This window comes from Neltuma alba, unplaced genomic scaffold, assembly GCF_004799145.2.
Source record: "Neltuma alba isolate B1F8T4 unplaced genomic scaffold, ASM479914v2 tig00012959_pilon, whole genome shotgun sequence".
In the NCBI taxonomy this organism is placed as follows: domain Eukaryota; kingdom Viridiplantae; phylum Streptophyta; class Magnoliopsida; order Fabales; family Fabaceae; genus Neltuma; species Neltuma alba.
The window spans coordinates 34393-45357 of NW_021637318.1; the positions used below are offsets into that span (position 1 = coordinate 34393).

The 10965-nt window shown below is 35.1% G+C and overlaps 2 protein-coding genes across 2 annotated transcripts; both read right to left on the reverse strand.

Moving 5' to 3' along the window:
• Nucleotides 1–1937: 1937 nt before the first annotated feature.
• LOC114732990 (serine carboxypeptidase-like) lies at nt 1938–4878 on the reverse strand. Its single transcript, XM_028920409.1, has 9 exons — nt 4544–4878; nt 4249–4417; nt 4035–4154; nt 3795–3938; nt 3509–3659; nt 2774–2865; nt 2409–2670; nt 2141–2274; nt 1938–2033 (listed from the first exon to the last, which is right to left on the reverse strand). The coding sequence occupies exons 1-9, from the start codon at nt 4876–4878 to the stop codon at nt 1938–1940; spliced, it is 1503 nt and encodes a 500-aa protein (XP_028776242.1).
• Nucleotides 4879–6543: 1665 nt separating this feature from the next.
• Nucleotides 6544–8999, reverse strand: LOC114732992 (serine carboxypeptidase-like). The gene is made up of 10 exons (XM_028920412.1): nt 8988–8999; nt 8545–8882; nt 8279–8447; nt 8028–8147; nt 7800–7943; nt 7567–7717; nt 7296–7387; nt 6956–7217; nt 6749–6882; nt 6544–6651 (listed from the first exon to the last, which is right to left on the reverse strand). The coding sequence occupies exons 1-10, from the start codon at nt 8997–8999 to the stop codon at nt 6544–6546; spliced, it is 1530 nt and encodes a 509-aa protein (XP_028776245.1).
• Between the last annotated feature and the right edge of the window lie 1966 nt (nt 9000–10965).

Below are 10965 nucleotides of genomic sequence, written 5' to 3' on the forward strand. Positions count from 1 at the left end.
TGCTGTCTAGTCCCATTGTGTCGATGCTAATTTATAGTATTCCTCCTGCAGGTCCCAATTAATGCTGCTAACTGAATTCGTAAATTCAGAAGCATAAATTAAAAACCATAATTGCTATTCATCACTAGTCTTTCTTACTACCTCTTATCCTAATTATAAGATTTTATTTATAATGTACAGATGAGATTTTATAATTAGCACAAGAGATAGTATTATTTAAGTCACTTCAATAAAGAAGTTTTTTGTTTATTTAGTCATTTAATTTGTAGGGTATTTAATGATAGTTTTCTAATTTTACCTTTACTTTTTTTTTGGGAATGAGATTAAAACAAGACATGTGGAAATAATTTGTAACTATAAAAAAAATTAATAAGGATAAAATTATTAATTTAATGTATTTTTTGATATGTGAAAAAGTTACAAATAACTTATAATACACTCCTCTAGTCAGAGAGAGAAGTTTTTTTTTTGTCTTGTTTATAAGTCACTTCATTAAATTTTCAGCATGAATATACTATTTTGTCCTTCATTTATTATAGTGTAGATAATTATCTCTTTTGAAATGTGCATATATTAAATATGAATAAAGTTAAAAATTTGTTATATTTTAATAGAGAGTTAATGCATTTTAAGATTTTTCTTAGTTTGTATGAAATATGCTTGAATTGCCTTATATATAGGATAAGAGGAGTAATTCAAAGGGGCAAGTGATAATCATATTTTAAACTGACTTGCCTTTTGCTTTCAATTATCTTGTCTTTTTGTCAAATTAGTAAGATTTGACTTTGATGCATTAACTTCTTTGTAACAAGAGAATCTGAAATTCATGCATGTATATTTATAAAGAAAATCCGAAATTTAATGTCTTTGACTACTGTAATACTCTCTCTATTCTTTTTTTTTAAAGGACATGTTTAACAATTTTACATTGACTTAAAAAATCTGTTAAAATTAACTACTCTCATTAAATGCACGTGTCCATATTTTCAGTCATTTTTCAAAATTACTCCTCTTCTCGGTAAAATTTATTAAATTCGTGTACTCTTCTCTTGTCTGTCTAGGTTACTTAAGAAAAATGAGTGATTAATATTTTTAGAAGTATGTAAAGTCTTGTACAAAGAAAAGAAGTTAACAATGCTTAAAAAAACAAAATGAAGATCACTGTTAAAAATATTTTCAAAGCAATGTCTTTTCTTTTCTTTTTTTTTTGGTGGGAGAAAACGACCTCTTCGCCCATATTGGGCAAGTAGCATTAAAATCTCCTACAGGCAACAATTAAAATGGGTAAATCACAGTATTATTTTAATGTTTTGAGCCGGGAAAAAAAACGTTAACGTACCCGATTAAATTTCATTGGGCTTACTTAATAATTGGGTTTGGCCCAATAATACCTTGGGCCGATCATCCTTTTGCCTCTGGCTGCCTCATATTTTGGAATGTGCCTCTTGGGCCTTTTTTTTTTTTTAAAATAGAGCCACTCAATCTTTAATTCAAACTTTCTCACTCCTCAAATTATACTTTTTTTTTTAATTGTGTGTGTACACTTTAGAGGAGAATTTGGAAAAGAAATACACCACGTCAAGTAGTTTGATAACGATTTTATGAATGTGTGACTTCATTCTAATTCTAAACTTCGTCGTCCAATATGTTTTATATCGTATCAATACACAAGGCATTCAAATTTTTATTATAATGTACAAAGTGTTTTAACTTTCAATGCACACCATAACAATTCACGCGGGCTTAAATCAAGATTTGAGAGAGATGAAATGGCGTGTGAACGTGGCCTGAGTGGTAATGAAAGTGGTTGGAAAACACTGTGAGTCTTCTTATTCCCACCGCAAATAATGAACGTGGGCTTTTAACATTAATTTGCTCCAACTTTCCATTCATGTCTTCTGTACAGAAATGAGTTTAACTATGCATTTATTCCTCTTTCATGTGATGGTTAATTTTCCTTGCATCCACCTCGTCAACATCTCTAATGCAACCTTGGGTTGATCCATAGGGACCATGTGCCCAGCCTCATGGATCTGCATTAGTTCATTCACAAACCTCATCAGAACATGTTCGTTCACAAACATGCATCAGATTAAACTAAGAGTGATTGCAATATATGAATTTCATATATAACCCAAACCTTAAGAAGACTCAGAGGTCCATGGCTCTGCAACCTGCCTGCCTCTTTACCATCAACCACGAAGGACACATTTGGGGAAGCCAAAAATGCTTCCTGACCTGACCACTCCATCGCATCAACCCACCTTGCGTTTCCTGCAGAGTGCCAAATCAAACACGGGACAGAATACAATTAATTAAGGTTGCCTTAAATCATGACAGACTTCTTTAAGGTTTTTTACTTGCTGATAAGGAACAGCACGTAGGCTTTCAAAGGCTTAATTAATTACCAAGCCAATTGCAAATAAGATCCTTGTCTCCGGCATAGACAAGCATTCTAATACCATCTTCAAGAAGAGCAGGAATGCCCGGTTCCAGGTTTCTCATCCAGTCATACCTCAAGGCAGCATAAACTGCCACACTGCATGAAACAAATTTCAAGTCTCCAACACCTAAAGCATCCTTCACTTCTTTCTCGTTTAGGAATTGCTCCATGCTTGAAAAATCATAGCACATAGGCCCCTCATCACATCTCTTTCTTATGTCATAGAACTGCAGTACAATTAAGCATGCGTATATAATTAATAGGATTTATCGTAAACTCAAAATTACACACACACACACACATCCCTCCCATTCTCAAGAAGTCTCTTACATTAATATTGCCAGCTATTGCTAGGATTTCGCCATATATGTTTTCATTGCAATTATAGTAAGCGGATTCGCAAACATCTCCACCTTTTTTACCTATCAATTAAATAAAAAGTTAGAGATGTCTCAATAAATGAGTAGGTAAATTATTCTTTCTTCTTTGAAGAGTTTAAATGAGTTGGGCATGGTTTATTATAATTTATTGTGATAAAAGATGAGTAAACTTCAAGTTGTTTTGACTTGAAAATAGGCTTTAATTTATATAGCCTGGGTTGTATATATTATGCATGATAACTGTGAATATAATTGAAAGTAGAGACAGAATTCAAAGATGTTTTGACTTTTTGAGTTTTGGGAAATAAAGTACTCCCTCCGTTCCTTATTATAAGAGACATTTGATGCTTATGGCATGTTCCTATATATAAGAGACACTTAAAAGTTGTCTCTACTTTTTTTTGTTGATTTTCTATTTTATCCATATTTATTGTTTCCAACTCACATTCTCTCTCCTTCCCATTTCTCTTTCTTTTAAAAATTTACCATTGTTATCTCTTATGCTCTCTCTCCTTATTAATGAGGGCATTTTTGAAAAAAAATTATACTTTTTACACATTAATTGTTCTTAACTAATTTTAACTGTTTTTTTTATCAACGTAATTCGGTTATTCGTCTCTTATAATAAGGAACGGAGGGAGTAGAAGAGAGAATTAAATGGAAGATCGAGGGCAAGTGATAGTACCGCAATCTTGTATTAATTGCAAACATGGGGCGAGCATCTTGGTGATACGGTTATAATCGTCACCGTTAATTATATTATTCTCCAACGCAAAGTCCGTATAAGCTGCAAATTGCATTTCGGGATTGGTATCCCCATTCCCAATGGCAAAACCCTGCATGTTCCACCAATTAATTATTTTTGTTTTTTGCCATCTTCAAGCAATTAATTAATCAATGCTAATACTATGTATATTCCAATAACATGAAACAAGTAGATTAATAAATAGCCAGTGCCTAGCGTATGAGACCTGGAGGTTTATATGAATTCCTTCTTTTGCTTTGTTTGCTTGATGAATCCGAGAAGCAACGGCCGGAATATAATGCCCCGCGTACGATTCTCCAGTAACATAGAAGTCATTCTGAACAAATTGAGGGTGCTCCATAAAAAATGCCTGCAGCCATGATTATTCTACAGCTTGGTCTGTTTCAGTTCATTAATTGATAAACACACAGAGGTTAATTAGCTTGAATTTGATGTCGTTAATTACCTGCAAGAAGTCAAGCAAGTCATTGCTAATCCCTTCTTCGTCATGGCGAATGTCATTTTCATCCGAAGCATGGCTAAAACCTGTCCCGATTGGTTGGTCTACGAACAGAATGTTGGATACCTACAGATTAAAATGATGAATGAACACGTCTCAACTGATCACTCAGCAAACAAGAAGCTAAGAAAAAATATATTACTCTACGTTGCGTGCATACCTTGTCCCAGCCATAGTCATTCCACACAAGAGACAAGTCTTGTGTGATATGGAAAGGACCATTCTCATAAAACAAAGCCAGTTCGCTGCCGCAACCTGGTCCTCCAGTTAGCCATACCACAACAGGGTCCTTCTTACTGTTCCGGGATTCGAAGAATAAGTAGAACATCCTTCAAATGACACGATCAAGATCATAAGATTAATCATGCATGGCTTCCGAATTTATTTTTAGTTACTTGATCATAGTCATATATCAAACAAACCGATTAAAAAGAAGAGTATATTAAAAGGATTACTTTTCACCATGAGAATGTGGAAGTCCATAATAGCCAGCATGGTGACCGAAGTCTCGAACAGAAGGCCCAGCAGCAGCATCAATGTTGGGGAATCTAAACTTCTTCTCAACGATCTTGCCCGCCGGGACTAAGAGAGAGTCATGGGATACAGAGTGTTTATTATAATGTTTTGGGGAAAGGTTAAGCTCTCTGATAAGCTTTTCTGCTTCTTGTTGAAGGTACTGGGATCCTGAAGGCAAGGGAAGGTCATTGTTGGAGGCAGATGAGACAGGTGAAAGGAAGACGAACAAGAGAAAAGATAGAGAGATTTGAAGGAGGCCTGATGATGATGCCATTGCTCTAGCTTCTGAATGTCAAGTCCCATGGCGTTGCTGCTAACAATTTATAGTAATGCTCCAGCAGGTGCCAATTAATGTGAGTATGAAGCTGTTAACTGAATCCATAAATTCAGAAGTATAGATCAACAATGACCATTATTACAGGCAATTAATTTTTATAACAAATTTTTTAACTGAATATTGTCGACATTTATTGTCATTTTTTCTATGCTTTCAATTACTTTGTCTTTTAGTTAAACAGTTGACATTTTGACTCTGATGGATTAACTTCATTAGAACAAGTCTCATATTTATATATAATAAACGTTGATACCAATTCATGCACTATATATAAAGAGAATCTCAAAATTACGGTTTATTTAACTAATATATTTAATTGTAACTTGTTTCTTTTCTGTAAACAAAATCGCTGTTAGAAGAAATTTCACTGCAAATGTCTACAAGCATCTTGGCTGCTTCTTTTCTTATAATGGGCAACTAGTTGTTGACAAATATGCTTCATGGTTTCCCAGCTAGCATTATGTTAATGTGGAGTATCTCTCTTGCATTTCAGCTGCCGCTTCCCATTTCCTTGCTTCGGGTATTCTAAATGCAACTCCTCCACTTCGCATCTTAGATGCTCCAGTGAATAAACTAATATTTTTTTTTGGGAGTCTGAATGCTTTCCACTAAGCCTCAATTGAAATATACTAATCTTTAAATTGTGATTTGATTATGTTGAGGAAAAAGTTATTAAATTATTTTTTAAAGACTTCTCTATAATTTTATAAGAAATTTATACTTCTTTAATATCATCAGATCACAGTCAAATTATTAATACCCCTTAGCTGGGACTCAATTTAGAGGATCCAAATCATTTTTTTTTACGACGAATTTCACACTAATATATTTATTATTCTGAACCAAAAATTTTAAACTGGCCTGACAATTGTTTTTTTTGGGGCACAAACGGGCTTGATTAAATTTCATTGGGGTTTGCTTATAATTGGTTATTAGGTTGGACCAGTAAGATTTTGGTCCAAGTAGGCCGGCACCCTTTTGCCTCTTATATTTTTGGCATGCACGCCCTTTTGTTTTAATTGGAGATGTCTCCCCCAAGTATTTTTTTTAAAATAATAATTACATACAATGAGAATCTGTAGAAGAAACTTGATTCTCATTTGAAATTTCACTCATTATACAATACTATCTTTTACGTCGTACAAATACAATACATCGAAATTGTCAATTTCAAGCTATATACAAAGCGCTTTAAATTTTAATGCGCATCAAAATATATGGATGGCTTCAGGCCAGACAGGATTAAGTCTTACGTGAGAACATGTTGGCAAATATTCGATTCATCTCATTCACATCACAAATAATTGATACATACAGAATAGTCTCGTATCGGTGTATTTTTTCACAAACTCTTTTTCTTTTTTGTTCTTTTAGCTATTTGGCTATCGACTCAATATGTATCATCGTGCTCTACCCACATGTTTATTTTAATAATTTATTACTGAAAAATATGAATATAAATTAGGGGGAAAATTTAGCCACGTAGATTCTGTAGAAAAAGAAGCACATATATTGAAAGAGTGACTTAATAAAAAGGAAATTAACCAAAAAGCTTCAGTGATAACTAATCATTAAACGCAGATGTAAATCGTTTCGGGAATCTTAGATTGGTTTTGATGTGGAGGATAATTTGGCTTGCATCCAGCGGGTGAGCATCTCCAGCGCAGCTTTGGGTTGATCCATAGGGACCATATGCCCAGCCTCAGTCACCTTTATAAAACTCAACTAAATTACCACTTGCTCCATTCGTAACCCCAATATAATCATCAAATTAACAAATTAAACAAACAACTCAACAGGAACGAACCTTGAGGAAAGTGAGGGGTTCGTGGGTTTTTAGTGTTCCTGCCTGTTTGCCATCAACCAGGAACGTCACGTTAGGAGACGCCCCGAACTGTTTCTGACCCGACCACTTCATCGCGTGAACCCATCTCCAATTCCCTACATGCAAGTTCATTAGTTAATTAAAAAGCAGATTCACATGCATGATGATTAATTGAAGATGATGAAGTACCAAGCCAATTGCAGATGAGATCCTGTTCGCCAGCATACACAAGCACCTTAATACCATCCTCCAGAAGAGCAGGGATCCCCACTGCCAGATTCCTCATCCAGTCCTGCGCCATCGAATCATACACTTCACTGCTGCATGACACAAACTCCAACTCTTCATTCACACCAAGCGCTTCCTTCACTTCCCTCTCGTTTAACAGTCTCTCTACGCCTGAGAAGTCGTAGCACAGTTCTCCTTCACATTCCTTCCTTATGTCATAATACTGCAGTTTTCCCGCATCCACTGTTATATTTCTCATAAATTAACAGCTTAGACAGCATAGTATAGTGTAGTTTCTTACATTAATATTGTTGCCTGTCACACTTAATATCTGCCCGAATATTGCTTGGCAATCCGTGTAAGAAGACAAGCAAGCATCTCCACCTTCCCTCCCTGAAAATTCAGTGACAAACTAAATTGACCCCTCCTGTCTCCCCGATAACCAATCTTCTCTCTTGTAAAATTACACAATTATGAATTCTCTTTCGTGGTAGAGAGAATGATTTGCCCAAATTAATAAGTGAGGTGAGGTGAGAGTGTAAAGGTAAAGACAGGGGAGGGGCAACAAGTACCACAAGCTTGTATTGACTGCGAGCATGAAGGGATTAACTGATTGATCCTGTCGTAATCATCTTTTTGGATCAAGCCATTCTCCAATGCGAAGTCCGTATATGCTGGGTACTGAATTGCAGGATTGGTCAGTCCATTCCCAATAGCGATTCCCTGTTCATCATATTAAACTAAGTTTATTGATGAAATCATAAATGAAAGAATTACGTCACAAGTGTATTGTACAGTGTGAGACCTTAAGGTTTATATGAATTCCTTCGTTTGCCTTGTTTGCTTTCTGCACCCGGGAAGCAAGAACCGGAATATAGTGTCCCGCGTATGATTCTCCAGCAATATAAAAGTCGTTCTTCCTAAATTGAGGGTGCTCCTTAAAGAATGCCTGTCATATATATTTACGTATGATTCGAAAAGTTCTCTACTTTTTTCTTTTTTTGAGTTGGTCTGGGAGAGTCACGATATATACCTGCAAAAAGTCAAACAAGGCATTGCTAACACCCTCTTCATCATGGGGAATGTCACTTTGGTCAGAAGAGTAGCTGAACCCTGTCCCAACGGGTTGGTCTACAAATATAATATTTGATACCTGCACAATTATTCAACGCATGTACTGATAAGGGGTGAAAGCTAAACATCATATCTATCATATGAAACAGATGATTCAACAGAACAGCTATATATATATATATATATATATATATATATATGTACACACACCTTGTCCCAACCATAGTCATTCCACGAAAGAGTTAAGTTTTGCGTAATATGAAAAGGACCATTCTCATAAAACAAAGCCAGCTGACTGCTGCAACCCGGTCCTCCAGTCAACCATATCACAACTGGGTCGTTCCTGCTGTTCCGAGATTCAAAGAATAAGTAGAACATCCTGCAAGTGTCACAAGCCTTTAATTAATATGATGACTCTTATCAGGGCAGAGAAGAGAACAAAAGCCAAATTTTAAAGCAATGAAAAGAATGTTTACCTTGCAGCTTTGGAATTAGGAAGCGAATAATAGCCAGCATGGTGACCGAAGTCTTGAACAGAAGGCCCAGGAGCAACAAGTTTAGGGAATATAAGCTTCGTCTCAACGACCCTATCCCCTTGGGGAACAAACAGCGTGTCAGCCGATACGATGTTGGTGGAATGTTTTGGGCAGAGGTTAAGGTTTCTAATAAGCTTCTGTGCTTGTCGTTGAGGAATAGATAAGGGAAGCTTATTGGTGGAAGGACATGTCGCAGATGAGATTGGTGAAATAGCGAAGACCAGAAAAGAAATGACAGATGGATTTGGGGAAGCTTGATGCAACTTCCATGGTTTCGCCTTGTGAAAGCTACGTTATTGGCTGTCAATTTATAGTGCTCCCAACGCCTTTTCCCTATTTATTTTAAGATAATGACTTTTACGTGTTCACTTGTGATGATTTACCTTTCGACTCATTTCATGGCATTGTGTGAGAAATCGTCGATATTTATTACATAAATGAGACTAAACCGTTAATGCTAATGAATCTTCCGTTTTTATGTTTTTAACTTTTTGAGTTCAAGTACAAATGCTGTTAATCTGTAAGCGTGTGATTTTCAGTTTTAATTTCAATTAAATGAATTGAAACACTGGTGCAGTGAATCTTCTGGATTCCATATTAGAATATTTGGTTCGTTGTATTCGAATTCAAATTCATTGATATAGAAGGAGACATTCATAGGGCATGTTGGGAATGTACACGCAAGTTTTGATTGAAATGAAAATGAACCGAGTTTTACCTACCCCTGCAGTTCGCCAATATATATATATATATATATATATATATATATATTATATTCCACGACTATATTTGGAAATTGTAACATTCTTCCGATTCATAATATAAAACTTAGTTAATAATTTGATTAAATTAAAAAAGTTAAGTGAGTTAATTAATTACAAAAAATATAATATGTTTTTCCTAAAATACCATAATCATTTTTTTTAATATCCTCTCTCCCTTTCTTACTTGATTATGATTAAGAAAATATTAATAAAAATAATTTAAAAAATTGATAAATATAAAAAATAAATTTTATATTTAAAATTAAGATCAACTCAATAATTAAATATTAACGGAAGAGTGATTCTTAATGCATTCACTTCATATTGCAGAGTCGATTGTGGGCTTGTATAATAGTTGAGCCATGTTGTTGAAAATACGGATCACATATTGGGCTTTTAAGTTGGACCGGCTTCCTGTATCAAAAAAAATGCATAGCATGCCAAAAAAAAACTCTTAATGGCCAGAAGAAAAATCTATCTATGTATCCATGTGTTATGCATGTTCATAAATGTTCATACACTGCACTATTTATAATTTATAAATTATAAACAATACACATTTGCTTTATAATTTATTGTTCATAAGCTGTATAAACAATGCGCTTAGCATTGAGCTCAGTGCAGTTTTTTTAAATTCTATTGTAGTTGTTTTTATTTCCTAATTTTCATTATTTCTTTCCTTTTTCTTTCTCGCACTCTGAATTTTTTTTTTTCACTTGGACTTTTATTCACATTTTGCCCCAGAATGGCTTCTTTAGTTCAATTCTTCCTCATCGTCATCTCTTGTGGATCCCAAGATCCACCAAGACTAGAATTGTTTTCTAATTCTAGGCCCCAGCCTCATCAGTCATAATAACTAATTCGATCAGTCCCCGTTCGCTGTCTCTTTTCTTGTAAACCACAAGGCAGAGGCTGATGCATTTTAAACAAAATCTATGATCCGGTCAGGCCCTTGTCCCCTTCAACATCTCTTTCCCTTGATTGACTCTTCCAAATTATAAGAACGATCAGAACATTAATCACAGTATATTCCACAAATCATTTTAACTCTAAAGTGGACACAAAGAATACCTCCTCTGCAGCCACAACCCTGTGATCAGGTTGCTTCACGCTTTCTTTCCTAACACATTCGAGCGAGCTATGAACACTTTATTCGCTTTTTCTTCTTCTGTGTCTTCAGATGGTGTCTTCAGATGGTGTCCACTAAAACTATAAGTCACAAGAGGCAAAATTTGCACCATGATTTGTTAATGATTTTAGTTTCTTACGAGCTTTTTGACCTTTTGAAGTACAGTAATTCTAGAAGTCGAAAGGAAAAATGCGTAACCTCATAATATAGGGCAAAGGATAATGTGTGTGGGATCAAATCCTGTCTTGTACATTATCGCTAAAGATTACATCTTCATGTAGTGGTTGGCCCATATGCACAGAATGTGGTCTCCACAATGTGTCTGCAACATTGAGTTGTGTCGGACCATTCCACATAATAATAACACCAATAAAAACACATGCAGACACACATCTTTTATTTATGAATTCAGGGTTATGTATTTGCTATGCTATGCAGGCTCCTTATTCTTCATTCTTCTCATGCTTT

What these genes read in the sequence shown, in the direction of transcription:
- LOC114732992 (XM_028920412.1), bottom strand. An exon ending in GCAGTCAATACAAGCTTGTG is followed by an intron (nt 7,388 to 7,566) that starts GTACTTGTTGCC and finishes CTGAATTTTCAG; the next exon opens with GGAGGGAAGGTGGAGATGCT. An exon ending in AACCCCTCACTTTCCTCAAG is followed by an intron (nt 6,652 to 6,748) that starts GTTCGTTCCTGT and finishes AGTTTTATAAAG; the next exon opens with GTGACTGAGGCTGGGCATAT.
- LOC114732990 (XM_028920409.1), bottom strand. Translation starts at nt 4,878, where the DNA reads ATGGCATCATCATCAGGCCTCCTTCAAATCTCTCTATCTTTTCTCTTG. An exon ending in CAATAGCTGGCAATATTAAT is followed by an intron (nt 2,671 to 2,773) that starts GTAAGAGACTTC and finishes ATTGTACTGCAG; the next exon opens with TTCTATGACATAAGAAAGAG. An exon ending in TCTTATTTGCAATTGGCTTG is followed by an intron (nt 2,275 to 2,408) that starts GTAATTAATTAA and finishes GGCACTCTGCAG; the next exon opens with GAAACGCAAGGTGGGTTGAT.